At 36.4% G+C, this 22,738-nt stretch overlaps 1 protein-coding gene across 14 annotated transcripts in view; it reads right to left on the bottom strand.

Moving 5' to 3' along the window:
• Positions 1–22,738, bottom strand: part of PER2 (period circadian regulator 2) — a 50,703-nt gene that overhangs the window by 8,616 nt on the left and 19,349 nt on the right. For 12 of the 14 annotated variants that reach the window (XM_075031929.1, XM_075031933.1, XM_075031923.1 and 9 more), the window contains 17 exons: positions 22,328–22,396; positions 19,100–19,254; positions 18,462–18,583; positions 16,643–16,844; positions 15,034–15,085; positions 13,507–13,649; positions 13,096–13,174; positions 9,088–9,194; positions 8,309–8,462; positions 7,786–7,894; positions 7,277–7,408; positions 5,712–5,808; positions 4,788–4,944; positions 4,578–4,705; positions 2,796–2,969; positions 2,280–2,540; positions 84–931 (listed from right to left, as the gene is read on the bottom strand). In XM_075031929.1, the coding sequence (XP_074888030.1) occupies positions 84–931; positions 2,280–2,540; positions 2,796–2,969; positions 4,578–4,705; positions 4,788–4,944; positions 5,712–5,808; positions 7,277–7,408; positions 7,786–7,894; positions 8,309–8,462; positions 9,088–9,194; positions 13,096–13,174; positions 13,507–13,649; positions 15,034–15,085; positions 16,643–16,844; positions 18,462–18,583; positions 19,100–19,254; positions 22,328–22,396 (2,989 nt within the window). Of the gene's footprint in view, positions 1–83; positions 932–2,279; positions 2,541–2,795; positions 2,970–4,577; positions 4,706–4,787; positions 4,945–5,711; positions 5,809–7,276; positions 7,409–7,785; positions 7,895–8,308; positions 8,463–9,087; positions 9,195–13,095; positions 13,175–13,506; positions 13,650–15,033; positions 15,086–16,642; positions 16,845–18,461; positions 18,584–19,099; positions 19,255–19,461; positions 22,299–22,327; positions 22,397–22,738 lie in introns of those variants that run through there. The other 2 variants (XM_075031936.1, XM_075031937.1) reach the window with 2 other exon arrangements.

Genomic DNA, 22,738 nt, shown 5'->3' with positions numbered 1-22,738 from the left:
ATATTAACAACTTCATGTATGTTCAAGAATGTGAAAACTTTTAATTAAAAAAAAACCAAACCAAAACCCATCAGCATACTTACTGGTAAGGATCCCTTTCCATTACAGCGATCGGTTGTCATGATTTTGCCTATGGCTCCTTCCTCACTTAAAGCTCCACGTAAACCCGCAGGAGCTCCACTTTCAGCAGTTTTTGTGGTTTCTTCTAACTGGAGAAGATTCAGAGGAGAACTGCACCTTGACTGGAATAGAGGTGGTGAAGCCTGGTCTTGAGGACCCACTGACTGTGGAGTGCAGGAACGGGATGGCTCATTTCGTGGCTCTGTGACAGGAACCTTTTCACTCTCTGCTGGTGGATTATAATGGAATGGCTGTGCTGGAAAAAACGCCTGTTGTGGGAAAGGGCTGGGTGTAGTGAATGGCGGCTGTGTTGGAAATACTGTCTGTGAAGAGAAAGTGGAATGGGCAGGGAAGTTGGGTTGGCTGTGGTACAGCGTTTGAGGTAAGTTATTGTTCATCTCTGGGTAGACATAGTTGGGGAGCACAAGAGCTACGACAGGTGTCATGAGGGGTGCAGAGAACTGGGATGGTTGCACAGGGCAAGTATTTCCAGAGTCTGGCAACTGATTAAATCCAGAGAGTGAAGTCTCAGGAGCTGGTGGCACAGTCCCTGCTGCTGGAAAAACAGGAAGTGGATATGCAGGCATAACTGTGGGAAAAGACATTGCTGAATAGCTCGTTTGTGAAGTGTCTGATGGCGACCAAGCAGTAGTATTTAAACCTTGAAGAGGGAATCGATGGGGGAATTTAGTTCCAGAAGTCGTACTGTCCGAAGACTCCTGTGGTTTAATGCGCTTTGATTTCCTGTTCTTTCCACTTTTCTTCCAAGGCTGATCCATTCCAGAAGTGCCATTTCTTTGTGCACGGCCACCTAAAAAAAAGAAAAGAAAAAATCAGGAAGGATCCTACTTGCAATCTGATGTATCCCTTTCACCGTGCCATCCCTAGAAGTTGCTCAAAACCGCAGTTCTGGACTTAGCCTACCCAAACTGAAGCATTTGGGAAGGAGTCAGTTCACTTTTACCTCTATCACAAGAGCTGAGCTAACTGGGCAATGAAAACCATGCTGACGCACCATGGAAGAAAAGACGACAGCAGTGGATCAAATCAGGCTCAAATGTGTGTCAAGCAAACGGCACAACGTTGCAAAACAGTGGCTCACAGAGGGTCAAACTTACAATTACTCCAGCTATTACAGCGAATGCAGTATGGGACATGACTGAAAGCATTTCTAGAGAGTTAAGGTCATGCAGGTCCATAATTGAAAAGGTGAGGGAGGGGAAAAAGCATGCTACCTTTACAACCTTATTTTAGGAGAAATCTGCACCAAGCAACTCTTTCCTACGTAAAGGCTGTCAGTTCATCTGATTACAGACATGAGGAAATCCATAAAATATCTTCTGGTACTAAAAGCTGCTCAAACTTTTAGTTTGTCTAAAGCTTATTTAGATAGGCTGAAATTCATCAAGTATAAAGAATTCAAGGGGACTAAAGGGCTCCAGAACAGGTTTCCTAAATCAAGGACCTGCATAACTATTTAAATTAAAAAATGCAAGATAAGAATTTGCAAAAAAATGCTTAGCAGTGTCTGACTTCTGTTTCAAGTCAGGATAGAAATGGGAACAAAGTCAGATTAGTATCAAGCACTTCTGAAAATGCCATCTGGAGTTCTAGTCCTAATAAACAGAACAATCTCACCATTACTGCTAGTCTGTGCCATTTCCATCCCACTGATCACATTATTAACTCAAAGGCAACCAATGATCAGATTGTTTCACTGATTATACAATAGTGGAGTGGGGGAAACTGGATGTAAAGCAAAGGGGCTGGAAACAAAACAAAATCAGAAACCTGGAAAAAAAAAAAGGAAAGACAGAAGAGAAGAAAAGCAAGGGAATGCAAGCATAGATACAGTAAAGCAAACATGCTAAAGTATGTCTTTTGTCCCTTGAAAGTAGATGCATGACAGTAATAGTATAGTGAACAGATAAAAATCAAAACATTAGTTACTAAAATGTCAGTTATTACATTAAAAGCTATATTCCACTCTCAATATTCAAGCAAGATTTAGCAGAAAGAATTTTTCTGTGGACATTAAAAATACTATGCAACTGTCACTATTCACAGTGGCCCCACAATAGCTAAAAATGGAAACATTCTCCCAACAGGATTTACTTCCTATATAAATACAAGCTGTATCGTGAAAACTATTGCCATACCACGTTCACCAGGCCGTCCTTTTGGTTTATCTTGTAAGTAGTAATTGCAGTGGGACTGAAAAATATTAAATCTCTTGATTTCTTTAAACTTATTCAAAAAGCTCTGCTCCTCTTTTTGCGTATGCACTGCAAGGACTTCCTTTGTAAGTCCCAGTTTTTTAAACGGCTCCTTTTCTTGATTTACATGCGCAGAGCTAGATGGAGGGGCAAGAAGTTGGCCATCTAAGAGTTCTGCTCCACTTGGACCATCTTCTATCATTTCTACAGAAATAGGAGGAGAAAAATAAGATGAAGTAAAAAAAGCTCTGTATATGCATTTTTAAACTATTACAATTCTGTAATAAATTTGCTGTAAGTTTAAGATACAAATTCTGTCCCTATTTATTCCATTTCCACAGGAACATTTTAGCTGTAAGAAAGTGTCAGTCACAAGCAGATACTAGCTGCTCACATGTCTGAAGTTTAAACTTGCTAGCAATCACCATTTTGAAGAAAATTTATTAGCAAAAATCATACCTAATTCAGGTTGTGTTTTTTTGTCTCCAACATGAACAATGGTGCTACTGTAGCTGCACTGACTAGTGAGAGACACAACACTTTCAGGCTTGCCAGGTAAAGCCAAAGATGTTAAGTGAGCACCAACCACTGGGGGACCATTTGATTTACCAGATGCCTTCAACACAGTAGGATCTAGTAAAAGAAATAAAGTTGTAGTTTACTGAACATTAACAAGAGCAAATGCAAGTTACACGTTTCTAGGGTTGCAAAACAGTAGAGGCTAAACTGTGCTTGTCAAGACACAAAATGAACATTTTAATTTATGTATTCCACCAAGAACATTTTAGGAATGGAATGACTTCTGAGCAACTACATCCAATCCTCTACTTTCACATACAGCCAAAGCAAATCTTCTCAGTTAAGGACTTTTTGCTCTTTCCTGGTCTTCACTCTCCTTTCAAGGTACAATTTTGGAAGAAAGTTTCTAGCCTCTTCCAGCCTAAGCTCCCACCCAGCTCCCATATTGTTGTACACTAATCTCTGTCATCAGCTGGTTATCCTAAACAGCCTTGCTCTGAGCATCCACCTATTTAAGTTCTCTCACCTGAAAGCTATACACAATAATCCAGCAGAGGTCATACCACTGCCTTGTAAAACAGCATTAAAACATTCCTTCTCTAGTAGGAATACTTGCCATAACACATGTTTAATACCTAAAGTCTGCCTTTTTCCTGACTAGAGTATGCTGGTGGCTTCATTGTTCTCAGTCATCAGTGCACCAAAAAGCTAGTGAACCAGATCTTCGCCTGTCAACTAAACCTGCATAAACTCTAAATGACAGCAGAAATTGTGTTCCTAATTGCATGATGCTAGTTCCACAATTTCTTCCTCTCTAGTTCTCAAGGCATTCCAATTTCTTCTACAGGACACTTTGTTCCTACGTATACTGATACCTTCTAATTTGATTCTAAAAGCTGCATTAAAACTTCTTTTTGAAGCTTATCAAAAGGAAATATAGACAAGATCATTCCCAAGACCAATTTTGGGGAAACTCTACTAGACACTTCCCCTTCAGCCTCATATAATGACAAGGTTGAATCAGCAAGTATCTCATTTATGTATAGTTCTTTACCAGTCTCACAATTCTTGTACTAGCCAAACAGTTACATTCTTCACTTTAGCTCCCCATCCAGACAGGGACCATATCAAACGCTATCCTTGAGTCCTAATAAATTAAGTTAATGTTTTTACCTACAGCAGACTTTAGATAACTATGCTCAGTAATCCCCATCTTTTATTTTCATGGCTGGACATTCCTTTCAAATGGGTTCTTGTGCCTCACATGACATAGAGCAGTCTGATGCTGCATTTTACCCTCTCTTGTTCCCTTTTTTTTTTTTTTTTTTTTAACGTCCACAAAGAAGTAACAGAAGTGTAATATGTGTATTTTTGTTGCAATTAGCTGCCAGGTTCTTCAGCTGGTTGTTCCTACAAGTCCCAACTGCGAAACAAATTTTTTACATTTGATAATGATTCAAGTCCTAAAATTCAAGATCCCGCTGTATTTTGTACAGTATAAGCAAGCTTATTGCATCTACAATCCAGATATTCAATCAACTACTCAGTATTCTAATTGTAGGGAAGATTTTGATGATAAAAGTTAGATCACCAAACATCTAACACTGAGAAAATGGCTATGAGGTCATGCCTAAGCTATACTTGTCATTACTCTACAAAGAGGTAACATCCAAGCGGCTGCTAGCAAAAATCAATCAAGAAAAAGCTGTCATGTAGAGATACCTCCCAAGCGCTGTAGAGCATTATCAGCTGGTTTTTGTTCATGAACTCCAGAAATCGGTGATGCAACACTTGATGAAGGTTCACATTTTCTTTTTGCTGTACCAGGCACATTACAACTCTCCAAGTACCTAAAGTACAATGATTTAACAATATTAGATATGCAAGTCTTAAGTCTAGAGGTCAAAAATAATTTCAACACTAGTTGCTTACCTGATGACACTGTCTAAACAGCTAATCTGTTGATAAGAATATACAGGTTGTTCTTTCCAAGCCAACTCTTCAGTAGTCACATTTTTAGGAGCAGCTGTTACTGCAGTATCCTTTCCCACTACATCTTTCACCTGACCACCAGAACCATTTTGTTTTTCTGTGAAAAGAGATACTGCTATTATGCAATCATGGCATTAAATCCTTGCAAATTCACCTAAAAGCAACAGTAGAAGTTCTCATTTATACATATTTCTTAACAGGTCACAAGCTAACCACTGTAAAGCAAGTAAAAGGGTTGCGCGCTAATAGAGAAATATTGTAATATTTTCTATTTTGTAAATATTTTCCTGTCCTTATGGATTCTTGGAGGTGTGAAGTTTAGTTAGGTTGACACATATGGATCCAAAGGGAATAGATATTATGGCTGTAAGAGAATAGATATCATTAGAGTTGAAACACACTCAATATGAGGACAACCCTAGTGCCCGTAAGTTATAACAAATTATTAGACGAATAAGCTACTAACGTATTCAGAATTTAAATCTGATTAGTAAGATTTTCATTTATCAACTTAAAAATTCCTGAGGTTACAATGCAAACAGGAAAGACAACATTCATAACATTTTCCTCCACCTAACAGAAAAGACAATTTTTGACTTGTATAAAAACCATGAGCTACAATTAAGGTACTTCAACACCTTTAGGACATGCCTTAACTGTGTGTTTTACCATTATCAATTCAGACATAGCTGAACACAGTATTTTCCTGAACACAGATGAGACACACAGGACAATAAAATTTTAATTGATAAAAATGCTGTCTTTATGCATTGATTAGAACTAAACTAGAAAAAATCCTACTGTCATATTATACGAGGCACCAGCACAATAGACTAATACTTACTTAACTTGCTAACATCCTACCTGCAAAAGGTTCTCTCTTATATTCCAGTTTTGCTTTATTGTCAGTGAAAATATGCTGTCCTTTATTTTTAACCTTACAGGCATCCTGACAAACCTCCTGAAAGCAGGTCATTAAAAAACAGTTATTACAAAATTCTGACATAAAACATCATGTACAGTGATTTCTCAGTAAACTAAATCTAACCTTAGTTAATCTCTCTTACAATTAGTCTGATCACAGGAGAAATCCTGATGTATAGCATTTTATTGTACAGCAGCAGAATTTGGGGAATTGGAAAGATAGGATATTTGAAGTATGATTTTGTATGCAATTACTGTGTTTTGTTTAATACAGTTGAATGACTTGGATAGGAAAATATAAAGATACGTTACGAAGAAGACTTCAGAAAAAAACCCAGTATCATTTGGTAAACAAAATATTGCTGCTAAGACTGAGAACTTTTTGTGCTAGAAGTTTAACTAAACACTGACAGGATGTTATAGAACTATACTATAAAAGTCTTCACTACCTGTGGAAGTAGTAAAGGAAAAAATAAATACTTATTTCCCTCAAAACCAAGATCTCCTTAAACATTACTCTTCTGCATGGCTTTGAAATATAATAAGTTATCTGTTATAAAAAAGAATCCAGAGACTTCATCTGCTTAAGCCACTAGTGTTTTAAGGACTGTAAGCCAGGAAAGTGACCACCTCGGCGAGAGCAACAGTCTGCCATGCCTCATCACAGAAGCAGAAATCAGATTTGGGAGAATTAGCCTATTGAAAAACATAACTAAGTAAAGGAAAATTTTGGCTTTCAGAATTAAACGCATCTCAGTGAGCTACAACAAATTTGGGAAGAACAACAGGAAAGCCAAAATTACTAGAGAAGTTGAAAGGTGCAGTTCCTTTGACTGCATCTGTATTCAGTACATAACTCTCCGTCTGGTTTACATTGCCTATGGAATAGTTCTATTAAGCATAGGCACAAATTTAACACTGCTGTATTGTTCAGACTAATGGAATTTTAAAAGTTACATCTCACTAGCAACTAGGTGTAGCAAATGGCCCAATCTACAGTAAAGTACAGTTTTAAGCTCAAAAAAAACTTTTATTTTATTCCATTCTATATTATATACTATATTTTTGCAACATAAAAAGTGATCAAGGTCAAGCAGATATTACTGCATATTATCATCTTAGTTTCATTTGGGAAAACAGTAATTACAGACTTTCCCCTCCCAAAAGAAACTGCTCTCAAATATCCAGCTGGCTTTCCCAGAAACACAGCATATAACATGTAACAGACATTAGAATAAGTTAACACACCATACAGGTGTAAATTCTTCACACACACTTCCACGCCTATAACTGTGCTTCAGTACCCTGAGACTTCATCTACACCAGAAATGTTTATTCCCCTAGACAGAAAGGTTTTTTCCATGTTAAAAAAGAAATATGACTTTTTCCTTATACTTTCTTCCATCCCTAATTTGAAAGAGTTACGCTAAAAGTAAAAAAAAAAACAAAAACCTTTTACTAGTTTGTTTTATGCCACATACTTTAATAAGAAAAACCAAACCTACTGGCTTATCCTTATGAGTGTCTTCATTATTATTTCCTGTGCTGTCACTGGAGGATGCCACACTCATTAAGTGCTCATGGGAACCATTGCTACCTAGACTTCCATATCCGCTGGATCCACTGTTGTGCACAGGCTGTTAACAACAACAAAATTAGATATCTACACACATATCTCAGCACACCAGCTTTAAACAAAACTGAAATTACTACCAGTAATTCCATGTGAAGAAAAAAGGATTTATTTTAGTTTTGGTTTGGGGTTTTTTGGGGGGTTTTGTTTGTTTGTTTGTTTTTTGAGGACTCCACAGCTGCATGAAATTTTTAAAATATCAACTGGAGCTTTAACATACTTCAGTAAGTCTTGTCGGGTAATCATGAGTGTAAGTAATCTCTAGGATTGTAGCCAAAAATTCCCATACAGTAGTAGACAGCTAAACAAAATGTCACACAAAGATAAATGCCCTTTCTTCAGTGGGAAATGAAAAGGGTAGCATTAAAGCACATGCTGTACCTGCAATAATAGTCGATATATTTGCTCAGTGATTTCCTGAACACTGGGATGAAGAATTCTATCCTCTGTATAGTTGGGAGCAGCAAAGACATCTTCATTTAAGGGACCCCTGCATAAACCAAGCATATCCCAGCTCATTACAAATGCAAGTACGTCAATCACAGAGGGATCACAACTTCAATTTACCATCTATATATAGTAATCTGATGCATCTACAACCTTTGAGTCTGATTAAATACATACCCTTACTCACTTTGAGCATGGCTTCCCTCTTCTGAAGCAACTCTTGACAGTATTGGCAGAATTTGAAGGACTTCAAATTTCTTTTTAAAGCAGTTACTACATTACAAAACTCAAATTTAAGAAGGAAGCTATTTGTATGTGTGATTTCCAACACCCCACCCCGCCCCAAAAATCCTTATGTCTTTCTTAAGGATCACTATGTAAACCTGAGGGGAGGGAAAATAAAAATTTAAAAATAAAAAAATAAAAAAATCTTAGTCACAACTGTTTATTGACTTACGTCCTAACTTTGTGTCTTCCAATAATAAATGAAACTTTTCGACTCCAAGGGTTGATGAAACTGGACCAGCTAGTGTCCATGGTTATATAATCTCCATTTCTAGTGCAAAACCTGATTGGTGAATAGTCAAAAGGCTGTCCTCCATACTGAAGTACTGTAATAAACGATTCAAAAAGAAACTCCAGATCAGTATTTGCACAATTCTACTTAATGATTCAGGGTTTTACAGTGAATTGCAAAGGAGAAAGATGGTATTTGAAGGAACAAATACCAGATATGGCTATACATTTAGAAATGCTGGGCTACCAGAACAAGCAGACTTTCATAGTTTATTGGACTATAGCAAGAAAATCACCTTCAGAACACAAACTAAAGATGACTGAAGAAACAGCTTTACATTTTCAAAGCTTAACAAATTAACATTGCCAGAATGGCTCTTATTTTCTTCTCTATGAAATAAGACTACCATTTAAAGTATGACAACTTCTATCATTGCATTCTCAAGAAAATTTTCTTTATGTACGAAATACTCATTTACAGACAATTTGTTTACAGCAGACACATATGCTTTGTATCAAACATGAAATCGAGTGATTTCTCATTTTCATCTATTTCCATTAAGAATCAAGTTGTAGAGTAAAGGGTTCAGTATTTACTTGCAGAAAAATTCATAGTCACAGTTAATTTTCACCTCCTACTTGCTGAGGTCTTTGTAGTCATTATTATTAACTTTTAGGAAAAAAAATTATATATTTCTGCCACAGTAGGAGATTACATACTTTTTTTGTGAATTGCTAACATTAAGGGTCTGTCATTTGGGTGAAGATGCACCAAGACTGGTGTTCCTATTAAGTCCTGAGGTAGGTATCCCAACAGAGGTACTGCTCTGGGAAAAGAAAAACAAGGGAAAAAAAATAAAAATCAAGTGGAATAAATGTATATTTGATCTTTAAAATGCTTCCATTTTAAGTTTTCTTTGCTCTTTTTCCTATAAAGAGAATGAATAATTTTAAGTTTAGATTTGGGGAAATAGCAGTGCCAACTTAATAACAGTAGTACTCTTTGAACTCTTTGTTTGTGGCGTGGTTGGGGATTTTTAGTAACTTTACAAAACAATGTAATCAGACCAAATCAAGGCATCCACTACAACAGTTCTGTCGTTTCTGTGCTGCCTAGCTCTAGAGAATAAATACTTACCCTAATTTTAAAAGACTGTTAATAAAGTTTAATTGTGTAAAGCTCTCACGAATGTAAATAGTACCTCAATCTATGCACTGCAAGCCAAGGCTAAGGATCACAGGATTACTATAACTGAATTAGCAACAGGGTAGTTGACTAGGAATCAAGAAAACTCTCACAGGCAGGTTAAGACTTCAACTCAAAGGAGCTGCAAGGAAGCAAGCTTATTAATTAAAATAGAGAATTAAAAGTAATGTTACTGAATTCCTGCGCATTATCAATGACCATTTCTGATGATGTAAATGACTAATTCATGCAATGAAATAATTTTCATTGCTCACTTAAAGCATTCGTATTAAGTAGAAAGAGCAAAAGTTCACAAATGTCAGTTTACACTTTACCCTGAAAGCTAACTGCCAAAAATATGCTTTAGAAAAAAAATAATGCATGAAGTCACTACTACTTAGTAATGTTTAAGCAGTTGCCAGATGCTAACAAGTCATCTTGTAAACTCAAAGCACTGTATACCGTCCCCCCAGCACCATTCTCTGACGAAGGCTCAGGAGCAGAAAGATACTCAGGTATCTGAACTGCTATAATGAAGAACTTAGCCACACTGCGCCACAGACACAAGATCTGTGTTGTGTTGGAACTGAAAAGCATTATGGGACAAACGCCTTCAACACTGCACTTCCAATAACCCATTGCAATTGGATCAGTTCCTCAAAACATCAAACATATCCTTCTGGCAAAGACACTGAGATATTCAGGGGAAAATGAGGATAGCAACTAATGCCTTATTATTGAAACAATTAGTTGAATAATGAGTCTTAAAAGCTTGTGGATGATCTAAAGCAACAACTTCACAAAGCTGAAACTGGCATGAAAGTCATACCAAATCATACCATTTTGACACACCGACATTTAAAAACACTGCCAAGTTCAAAGCACATAAGAAAAGTTATGCCACTAGGAGTTTAAAATACCAATCAACTCTGAATTACTTCATTAGGAGTTCATCAAGTAACATAAGAAGTAGAAGAAAACATGAGTTTTCATTCACACTGTTCCTGTTCTTTGCCACCTGCTTTATGAAAGCCTGGCAAATTCTACATTTGTTTGTGCTGCAACAGAACGCCTAGACTAAAAGGGATGAAATTTTAAACTGTTATTTATTAACCTAGTTATAAAGAAAGATGCAAATTCAGTCACTTCTATGAAAAAAAAAAAAAAAAAAGAAAGAAAAAAATCTCCTACCCATTTTTATACTGATATGAAGATCACTGGAAGAGTCAGGGATCTAGAATACAAGACCGATGAGTAAAGATTGAGCTGAGCTTGCCTGTTCTGATGAAAAGGAAGCTAAGGGATGATCCAGGAGCTTCCCACAACTACTGGAAAGAGGAGTTACAAAGGTGGAGTTAAATTTTCTTGGTGGTACCAGACAATAAAACTATGGGCAGTCGACCCAGACTACAGTCTGGAAAGCTTATGCTGGATGTTAGGATGAGGTTTTTTAAAAACTGAGTAGTGCAACACAGGAACAGTTTCCCACACAGACTATGTAATCTCTGTCCTTAGAGGTTTTCAGGCATTATTGAGACAAGGTCACAGCTGACCTTACCTAGAACTGGGCAATGGTTTCATTTCAAGCAAAACGATGGAACAGAGACCTCCAGCAGTCCCTTCCAACCAGCATTTCTGTGATTGTATAATGCTGTATTTGAGAATACTTAATTCACTATCTACCAGAGGCAGTACCTCAGCATCGTTATGCTTCCTCATAATGAATAACTCAAAATAATTCAGAGTTTAAGGCAGTAAACTCATTTTATGAATGCAAATGCACATATGGCATAAGAATGGCTGATAAGGAGAGGCAGCAAGTTTAGTTTGTGTTTTACAGAATGACAAAATGTCAAAACAACATGAATAAGAAGTCTGTATTATATTGCAAGTTAAATAGGAAACTAGTTTAAATTCATTTACTAAGATCACTCCACTGTGAACTACATAGAACTCCTTACACCCATCATACACATCAAGGACCAAATACATTTCAAAGACAAATATATACAGGAACAATTAATTTAATTTCAGGAAAATATTTATATTTACTTAACGTGTTCTGTGCAGAGATCCACTTGCAGAGTTGGCACAAATAAGGATTTTTCCAACCCAGGAACACATACTGATTACAGAATTAACTTTATTTTATGCAATTCAGGCAACAGTTTCAGCGTTATATTATGAACAATTCTCACCTGACAGCAGGTGTTCAATTGTATATTTTAAAATATTAGACTCTGCTTTCTCTAAGAATCTATTGGTTTATGTATTCCACCTATCCCTGGAGAGCTTAAGAGTAATAAACTGCATATCTATATCTTGGCAAACATTTATCTGGCTGCCAATGCTCTCAGGAATTAAATAATTGAAAGCGAAATCAACAACACAAATTCCAAGAACAGAAATAAACAAAGCAAAGTCCTAACATGAGACCAAGATGTAATCAACCCTTACTGTGAGTGTTCAAAAATGGTATTTGGAGAGTAAGTGGTAACACCAGACTAACAGGAAAGAAACTTCCATAGTAGCCACACAGAAGGGATTTACTGTACTTCACCCAAGCCCAAGAATAAGGGCAAAGCTCTCTATTCAGTAATCTTGCCATTTCTGTTAAATGAGTACTGGAAATAAATGAGCTGGGGGTGTGTGGAGGAAGTGAACCTTTACGTTATGCCATTAGCCTATTTGAAAAGATAAACCCACCCTGCAAAGTTGCAGTTGGCTTGGAGCATGTGTGGGAATGAGAGAGTGAAAAATCCATGAAGATGACAGAATTATACTGGACTAAGTAGTTCTTTTGTCAACTTCAGCTGTTTAGAGAGACTGCATAAATCATACCATCGAAAAACAGTTTGTTAGCATTACCTTGCCTTCTATCCTGCAGGAACTCTTCACACTAAGCCAATGTCTGCACAAGATTACAGGCAGCATATTTGGTTATACTCTGAAATATGAGTGAGTATGTACCCTAATCAGCTTCCATGATTGTCAAAACAATGTGAAGTATTCAGCCAGTAGAATTTGAGCAGTTTTTGTACACAGAACTATGAAGACTGTAGTTTGAACTGAGAACTGACTTTTTTTTTTAAGATCTAATGTTGCATTTAAAAGACATATTTCTAGTTGTATATGGGCCAGCAGAAAGTGACAGCAGCATATTGTTTTTTATTAATTGGATCAAACTTAAAAACAAATCAAAAATAAAAATCTCATACAGGTAATGATTGTTAGCACAAAAATTTTCCTGACCGTGGGTTTCATTCATTGAATTTATGTCAAGATTTGCCCCAGATGGATGGAAAATGGAAGAACAAGTTGTCAGGAGGCAAATAGTTTTCCACTTAAATACCACAGTGTAACATGTTTTCATGCTTAGTGAAAATTGGGGGATGTACTTTTCTTGGGTTAAACTCTCTTCAGTAGTCACATAATTTTTTAACCCCCCCAGACACATCTTAATTAAATCCTAAAAATACCTCTAAAGATACTGGATAGCTTGCTTATCATTAAATTGAAAAATAATATTTTTTGTAAGTTACCTTTCATCTACATCCTGGAACAAACAGGTTGGTGTGTGTGTAGTTGTAAAAATTCTTTTGTCAGGAGGAATTCTGGGTGCTGAGAGAAAAATAGAAGCAGATTAACAAGTGGGGTTTTTTGCATACATAAAATACTTCGAGCTACATGTTTCTTTTAAATACTAAGTCTAAAAGTCTAAGAGCATATAGGACAGCAACTTGGTAGCTCGCAGCCTTTCAGCAAGGGCAGAGAACAAAACCAATTATCTTTCACTTTAATAAAACTTGAGATCACTGACAGTAACTCTCATAGTTGGCCTTCTTAGGCTGAAATTCAGTTATGCTACACTGCATGGAAATTCCTGTAGCAGAACACAGAACAGTTCTTGCTATCAGGAGACCAAACTAGTCTTTGTGAATTCAAAGGATTACCTTCATAACCAGAATGTACTTTTTCTGCAAGCAACACACAGCAAAGCTGGTCCTCCGCTATTTCTGGATCTTGCACTTTGATAAGGTAAGGAGTCATCCGAAACGGGTGATAGCAAATCTCATTTTCACGCTCCTTTCCTGCACTAATAATTAAACAGTTAATTATTTCAACAATTCATCTTATGCTAAACAAAGTTTTAATTTATCTATTGTAATTTACTCATGACACAAGGACTGCTTGATAGCTCCTAAAATAGCACCCAAGAACTTAACTTTCTGAATTCTTCTTTTTTTTTTTGGTAGAAGAGAAGCTAATTCTGATGGCACCCCTTGCATACCAACTGCAATAAAGAATATCTTGTCCTATCTACTGCCTGAAATAAAAAGATCCACAATTGCTTTAAATGGAAATTTGATGGAAAAAGAAAAACCCACCTCCTATGATAGATCAAGTTTTTTGTCGATCCAATAATCTTAATCTGTTACATTATCCATTTCAGAGGGATGAATTTATAGTTGTATTTTATGAAGACTGTTATATACCCTCAGCTAACATAAAGAACTTCTTTTACTCAATATTTATCGCAATTTAAAGAGAACAAAGACTCAGAAATTCTTACCTATAAGAAGTTGTTTACTTAATAAGAACCCAAAGCATAGTAATAAAAATAACCATTTACACAGTGACCCCAAAAAATAAAAATTCAGTTGTAATAAGTTTATAACAGCACAGCTTTATAAAACTAAAGCTTTTTGAACCAGTGTTAGTTGGACAAAAAAGTCTACAATAATACCAGCAGTACTTTTACAGTACATCCAAACCTACGCTCTGGAGCTGTGCATTGTTTCTAATTTGTTTAAAGTTTAATCATACCTTAATGGTAAGTATTTATTTACTCCAGAAATAATTAAGTAATAGGATCCACAAATTTTTGTTTTCAGAAATGCTACCAGAGAGGCAATAAGCAGCAAGAAATCAAATTGCACAAGAAAGAACGCAGAGTAAGTTGCCAGCATTTCCTACATAAAAGCAACTAAAGGGAGTAAGGGCAGGAAAAGAAGGAAGAAAAGCAAAACCAGAGGAACTGTTTCATCTAGTAGCAGCAAAAGAGACAAGTCAAGTTACCCTCATGTATCTTTCTTTACTGGACACTTGAGATAAATTTAAGATTAGACATTAGTCTTCTAAAAGAGACTCTGTAGCAGATGCTGAAAAGAACTGTTCAATTAACATGAACTGAAGACTTTCCACAGCAGTAGAAGATACCATATTAGCTTGCTTTATGGTGCAAAGGTCAATATTCACACTGATTAACTTCTAAGATGCAACTTTCTGAAATCACTTTGCAGTTTTCTCCGTAGATTCTAGGAGTTAATAAACTAGAGGCCATGCATACGTTTTGCCTTATGTTCACATTATGCAAAAGTAAGAAACTTACATACCATATGGTTCTTATAAAAGTCAAATACTTTCTAAATGCATAGTTTTGTAATATAACACTAAGCTTTACAATATTGTTGTCTTACCTGATGCGACAGAAAAAAGATTTCTCTTCCATGCAATCTTGGGTGGAAGACTCTAGAAACATTAAACATATTTCATAACAAGTTACAAATTACTACGAGATTATGATATTTAAACCAAGATTTTTTCCTAAAGACGGAATAAAAAGTTTATGTTCCCTGAAGTCTCTGTATGTATTTGCTAAACAATGTACTTCATAAGCAACTAAATCTGAACACCACTCAGATTCTGAAGCTGGGTGGGTGTGCGCATGCACGGGGGTGCGTATGCAAGGCTGCTATCAAAAATGTATCTAAATGGTTCTCCAGTTTGAGCTGTTTACTCTTATCAGCTTTTCCACTGTACTTCATAGTGTTGACCAAAAATATTTGATTATCTGGGACCCAAAAACTTGACCTTTTTCCTAGAAAGGCACTAGGACAGCTAGATCATCAAATCCACTTGCCACCCCATACCACTCCAAAAAATCCCTACTTTTCGTGAAGTCTTCCTCTTACCTTTTAAACCTATTTCCCTCCTTTTCCAGAGTAGCCACAGACTGATTTTCAAGGCAAGCTCTGGTCTTTCGAAGGCCTCAGTGCACAATACTTTTAGATATTAAATTCTATGGCAGCTGCTACATGGGATAGTGTGCATAGCTCCACTTACCGCTTTTTTAAAATTTGAAGCTATATATAAACATAATAAAACCACAGAAAATGTTTCAGAAAAAATTTGCATAAATGAATAGTATATGTAATTAGGATCACATGGTCAGAATTCACCATTGACCCTGTTTTGAGCCAGAGGTTGGACTAGAGACATCACAAGGTCGCTTCCAACCTGCTTTATGTATGCATTACTTAGTATATATCTATTGCTAATTGTTTTTTCAGATTAAACATGGTTCACACTTTGACTTAACTTAACAGACTTAGTTTACAATGGACTGGAATTTCAAACATTAAGAGCTGACCTTGAATTTCAAGTGTTTGGTTAAAATAGTTGGCAGCCATTTCTCAATTCCTAACAGCTGTAGCTACACTAGTAAAACAATCCTCCCACAAACAAATATCAAGTGCCTCTGATCCTTCACCATTATCACTGATGATTGGCTTAACATCATTTTTCTAAGGTTAAAAGAATAGAGATATGATTACACTTGGTGAATGCACAGTGATGGTAGGAAGTACATCTTTCTATACTGTAATCATGTTGTCCAGTATTCAAATCATAACCATTTTGAAAGGAAGGAGGCAGAATATTATCCCTCTTATATCTGAAGAAAAGAAATTTTAAATAAAAACTGTGGTCATTTGATTGCTAGTAAGTGTGGAAAGCAAACCCACTATTCAGCATGAATACCTACTGTGTTTTCATTAATCATTTGGATGAAAGGGGCATGAGAACCAATAAACAATGACATTCAGAAGACTTTTAGACAACAGACAATCCTTGCTGATCTATAAAGGTGTGTTATACTTCTAATATTGCTCAGAGATGTTCTAATAATGCATCTGTGTTATACCCTCAAAAAGTGATGGAGAAGGATGGAAGGATACTAAAAATCATTTCAAGTATTTGCATGACTGAAAGAAGGACAGAAAAATACCTGCTGTTGAGATCACTCACCAGCTCTGTTGCAAATATTCCATGATGGTAATCTGTATGGGGTAGTAGAAGTGTAGAACACACTGACGTCCTGAGGTGCCAAGAACTCCACAAATTTGGCATTTTTAAAATAACCCCTCTTACAGCGGAGAATAGAAGCAGCTTGATCAGAGATGTACAAAATTTTCCCGGTAATCAAAGAAACAGCTACAGCAAACATATCCTAAAAACAAAAATCTCATTATTTAGACAGTTTAAAACATTCTTCAATCTAGTATGTATTTCTCAGAAATATACTTAATATATAAAATCATTAAAAAGTTCAAATTAAAAATTAAGGAAGTAGTGTTAAGCCACATCTGTTTAGAGAGCAATAAAATAAAATTAATCTGCTTATGAAGTAGACACAGACAGTACACTTTTTGAACTATGCAGTAAGAATAATACACTAGCATCTTTCCAGGTTACAAGACCTAGATATCATTGCCTCAACTTTTATGATGCAGAATGAATTTACAAATTAAGAATTAAAAAGCTTCCAGCTATAAAACTGCACAGTTTCCTTGTGCTTGTTACAGGCATATTTTGCATTTCTGAAATTCCACTGTTTTATGAAAGGCTGCTTATGTTAGCTTGTTCATCCACTACAAAATGAAAAAAAGTGCTCTAAACCACTTAGTAAAATAATAAGTAGACAGGTAGAAAAAGATTCCCACACAACCATGCACACACCCCACTTGTATCGTTTCACATTGTTTTTCTTCTTGACACAGAAGAGCTTCCTGTGTCATAACCTTTAGTGCTCTATCCACTAACACTATACACAAACTTAAGAGCTGTCATCAGAATACCGGTTTCACAAACTCAGATGATTTAGGTCAACTGAACAATGTTTATCATACTTGGCTAAAGTTCTCAGTTGTACTCTAGACTTCCTATTTATTTTACTTTGTGGGTAACCTTTACTATTCATAGATACAACAAAACCCACCTACTTCAAGCTAGCAAACATCCCCCATCATGACATTATTTTATTGATTTTAGAACTTCATATATTCAGGTAGAGGCTTCGGGGGGAAAAAAGTGAAAGTAGTCTAATAAATTTATATGCAATTATTTTTTTAAAACTCCATAATATATCTCTAAAACACTGGGAATGTGGAAAATAAATAATAATAATAAAAAAATTTCAGACTATCATTTTACTGCTAAAAACTATGTTGATAGTCATATCTCTTCTTATCTAGACAAGACGACACAGTATCACTGGATCACACAGTAAGCCTATACCAGTTGCAAAGACTAGACAAATACCACAGAAGGACACAACACAGTGATTCTAACACTTTCATCACTTTTCAGTCACACTAACACAAAGAACTGGTAAAACATTCAATAACCCCTACTGATAAGGATAAGCTGAAACAATTCAGTGTGCCTTGACTACAATTTGGAAAGAGTTACACTCCAACCTTAGCAGGTGTTCCAAAATGAAAACTAATGATGTCTTACAGTGCATTATATCACATGGATGTTGAGGTATGTCACACCATCATCTCTGAGCACGAGGTACAATTCAGAGGACCAAGGAGCTTAGACTACTTCTTTCCCACCTGACAGAAAAAAGCTTAGATCACGGTGCTATTGGCAAAGTCTGCAAAGGCTCAGAGTTTCTACTCAACATCCCCTAGAAGGCAGAAGCCAGCTTCTTCAGCTTATTGGCCTAGCTACCAACTCTTACCTTGTAAAAAAAAAAAAAAAAAAAAAAAGGCATGCCTGAGAATTCCTGTTCTAGAAAACATTTTCAATACATACTGTAGACTTGGGTCACCATACTCACCGCATTTTTCATGATGTATTCTGAGGTTATAGTCTCAACTTCTTCCACTGTGTAAGATGACACATTGAGTCCAGCAGGCTGGGATTCATTAATCATCAACAATTGGTAATACTCCTCATTGGCTACATAAGAACAATGAACAACTTATATTCAGAATTAAAAATGTCATCAGTAAACATCCAGACTGGAAGCAGTTAAACAGCCAAAATCTTTTTTGGCATAAGGACAGAATGGGCGGTTAGGAAATCTAGGTACTACTCCACATTAGCTTCTCTTCAGTAGAGCTTCCTCATCAGCAACCTAAACAGATTTACCCATCTTAATATACCCATATGTGCATGATCATATATTTTGGTCTGTTTGACAGTTCAAATAGTATGAAATTAGAAAATTAATTTGAAAACAATTTACAACTCAACAAAATATCAGTAAAATATCAAGCATCTAGGGAGCTGCTTTAACTCCCAAAGGAATACAAGTTAACAGAGCCAACAAATGGGAACGCCATAAAAGCATCTGTTTAGAGAGGTTTACAAACATAAACTTAGCTTTACACAGACAACCACATATGAATCCCCATTTTAAATGATTAATTTTATCCAGGTTGGCATTATCTAGGTAGTATCATACTTGATTACCTTTAACTTGTTTAATGCTTTTAAGGGCATATTTCAACGTCGTTAGAACGCTAGATTTGCCTTTAATTCTCTTTTCAGAAGGAACGTGAGCTTTCAGCTCTTGTAATGTTTTCAGCAATTCCTTTTGTGTTTTGGCTTTAGTGGACTGCTCACTACTGTAAGATTAAAGACAAAAAATAAAATGTCACTTGAATGCTTGAAGTGACACGTTATCCTCATAGAAGCCCAAATACACTCTGATACTTGTCACATACCTAAATTTGTACAGCTAGCCGCATTAACTTTTCCAGTACTTAGTATCAACATTCAGAACTTACAATAATTCTTAAATTAGCTAGAATCATTTAAAATGAAAGATTTACCACCACCTGAAGTCTTATTGTAAAATGTACTCTGTATGTGCAACAGTACATATAGCCAAGCACCAGAGAACTTTTTTTTTTTTTGCCAGTCTCCCTCCTCCCTTTTTAGTGGTATTTTCCTTAGTTCCTTTCAAATTCAAACTCATAGAAATGTTCATGGACTTCAAAGGAGAGAAGCAGGAGGTCCATTCAAGTCTTCACCTCCTGTTCGAGCAGGTTCTCATAAGAAAGGTCCCTGAAAAGGGAATGGCAGTGGGAGAGCATCAAGTTAACAAAACAAATGGAGAAATCCTTGGAACAAAGTATCTCAGTTAAGCATGGCAATACATTAAATAAGATAAGGAAACTTGACTAAATATGTAGGGTAAAGAATCAGAGGAGGCTGGAGACAGAAATTGCATTCACATTTCTCAGGTGCATGTTCAGAAGTGCTGTCTCAGTGTAGAAGGTCAAACTACAGAGATTATCAGTACCAACATCAGAAAATTATCGCCTGCCTTTGCAGTTCCTGATCTCTTCTCCCATTATTAAGAAGTGCTGACAAAATCAAAAAGGAAGAGGAGGGAAGGGAAAGGAAGGGAGGATGACAAAGATGGGTGGCAGGTGTGTAGGAAGCAGTTAAAATGAAAAATCACCTTGTCTTTCTCATTGGAGTAGATTTTAAAAGCTAATCAGTCACAACCATCAAAGAGATTCTATACCTTTTGTTAAACCTTCCTGAAAATAAATTCTTTCCCTTCAAAAGGAAGATCTTCTCTTAACACCTGATGGTAGTCTCTAAGAAGTTACCCTAACAGAGGAAATAATAGTCTTGGCAACTGCACTGCCCTGTCTGAAGTGCTCAATAAAGTGGCTTCAGCTTCCAGGTAATTTTCAGGAGGATTTCCAAACATTTTTCTGGGAAGTTTGAGAAGTTCTTCAGGTAGATCAATTATCTGACAGATGTTGGATGTATTTCACCAAAAATGCTTGGAAAGCAACAAAGCTGGCTTTTACTAGAGAATACACATTGTTCTTGCTTGCATCATAATGTACTATGAGAAACAGCATTCACTTAATCAGTTGTCATTTTGTACTGAGAAATAACAGCAAGGGATAAGACAAAAGAGTATAGTACTCCCTTGGGAAACATTATGTTCATGCTGTATATTAAAATCACATCTACAGTGTGGCTTGACAGTTTGGACTGATGCAGTCAAACAGGGCCTTGTTAACAGAAGAACCCTCTATGCTGGCAGCAGGGAAGAGAGAGGGAAAAGGTTATGAAATAACTGAGCATACTGCTGTTTTTGTGCTCTGTGTATGCTTCATGAGAGTGGCCAGACTCTCTTGCAAGAAAAGAAGCCTTTCCAAATTAGCCTGCAGCAGCAGCAAAGATAGAAGACAAGCCTCCTTGGAAAATAAGTTATACAACTCAAAAATGTTTTTCCAAAGATCAGTAGCGTCAGCCACAGTAGCCAACCACAGGGAAGGTGTTACTTGCAGAGGACAGAATAAGCAAGTTCTATAAAGACAGGACCTTTCCACTTTGCTTTATGTGGACAGTGAACTGGAAAGGTACCTACAGATAGTAAACTAAGTAGTTAGTTGGTGCTGATATTGAATTCAAAGCCCAGTAGTCTTTGAATCAAAGACTAAACCTATAGCTTATCAGCCTACTTTAGTCTTCTCTTTAAAGATCATTCTGTAGATATCCTTAGCCTCCCATTCCCAAGAGGTGATCAGATTCTGCTCTGTAACCCTCTAGCACTGAGCCTGAAAGCTGGGGAGAACACTGTACCATCTGGATTCCTATTTATTTCTGAGCAGAGAGCTATTAATGAAATTTAAAATAAAGAGGTATCAGAAAAACTGTAATGAGTAGCCCCCCGCCAAAATCTTGCAGTGAAGAAAATGGAATCAATGGCAAAAGAAGATTAAAAAATGCCTTTGGCTCACTCTGTCTTTCATACTAAGCAACATGAACTCCAGAACACAATTTCCAATTGAAAATACAGCATGGAACAAGATATCCAGGTGCCTAGAAGGCAGACAGAAAAAAAAAAATTCATCAAGCACCAAATGGTGCAAAAGGGTAATTTTTATTTACCACGTTTCTAGGAACTGCATCAGGCAGAAACACTGTCATAGGTACGTGTAGATAGGGGTCTTAACATCAGCATGAGATAGCTAGATATCCTTGATCTGCTCAGGATCAGGTTTTGGTCTCCTGATCAGAAACTGACTTAAAAAACCCAGCAACTACAGTAGGGCACTCTAAAGTGTCCAGATTTGAGCCTTCAATGCCATCAGGTTTCTCAAGGCTATCAGGGTCAGAAGCAGAGTTCATACAGAGTGATTCCTGCAGCTGATGTTGGTTTATCCTTACAGACTTGAGGCTTGAATCCTGGTGAAGGGAACACAGGAGAGGCAGATGATATAGCTGCTGGACATCAGAACACATCCAACTCAATGGGTGAATTCTGATGTTAAAACACTACTAGGTTGTCCCCAGGCAAGGGCTTCAGACTAAATTCTGAAGAGCAGAAAATTTAAAGAAAAGCTTCAAAAAACCACTAGAGCTGAAGCAATATTTAAAGTGAACCCCAAAAATAAAATTACAGAGTTAAGCTACGAAATCAAAACAAAGTAAGATGACTTGCAAGGTTATCGCACAACTTGCATGGAGCAGCAACAAAAAGCTCTAATTTAACCAAGTGGTTAATAGGACATGCTACTGACTATGGACAGGAAGAGAATCAAAGGATTTCTTATGTACTCCTCCAGATTTAGCCAAAACAAAAAACTAAAACATAACACTATTTAGTTGTCAGCATTTAGCATTACATACATGCAAATTACTGAAAATACATGCACATTAATTTACCTGCATCCACTGCTAGACTGATTGTGTTCGGAGTTTGCAATCATCAGACTAAATGCATTTGAGCTTGAACTAGGATAAGGAAAGATAGAAAGAGATTAAAATTAGTAAACCTACTTGTACCAACTTGTAGTTCATTTTAGCTCTATATTTTCCTATTAATGACTGGCTATCTAGAAAAAAACAACTTTAAAAGCTTTTGCCTCATACAACAAATGGAAACTATAGCTGTTACACATTTGTCTAAAAAGGTTCTTCTTACTGTAGCTTTGCTTTGTACACTAAGTTATTATTTAAAAGATGAAAATAGCACTGTTGCATCCTTACACTTCTAGACTGACACTTTTTGATATACAGTTATAAAAGGTTTACAAGAAAATATATAAATAAGGCCAATTAAACACACAACAATAA

Source organism: Buteo buteo, chromosome 7 (assembly GCF_964188355.1).
Source record: "Buteo buteo chromosome 7, bButBut1.hap1.1, whole genome shotgun sequence".
In the NCBI taxonomy this organism is placed as follows: Eukaryota; Metazoa; Chordata; class Aves; order Accipitriformes; family Accipitridae; genus Buteo; species Buteo buteo.
The sequence above is the reverse complement of the archived record's forward strand: the minus strand, read 5'-3'. Positions and strand labels throughout refer to the sequence as shown.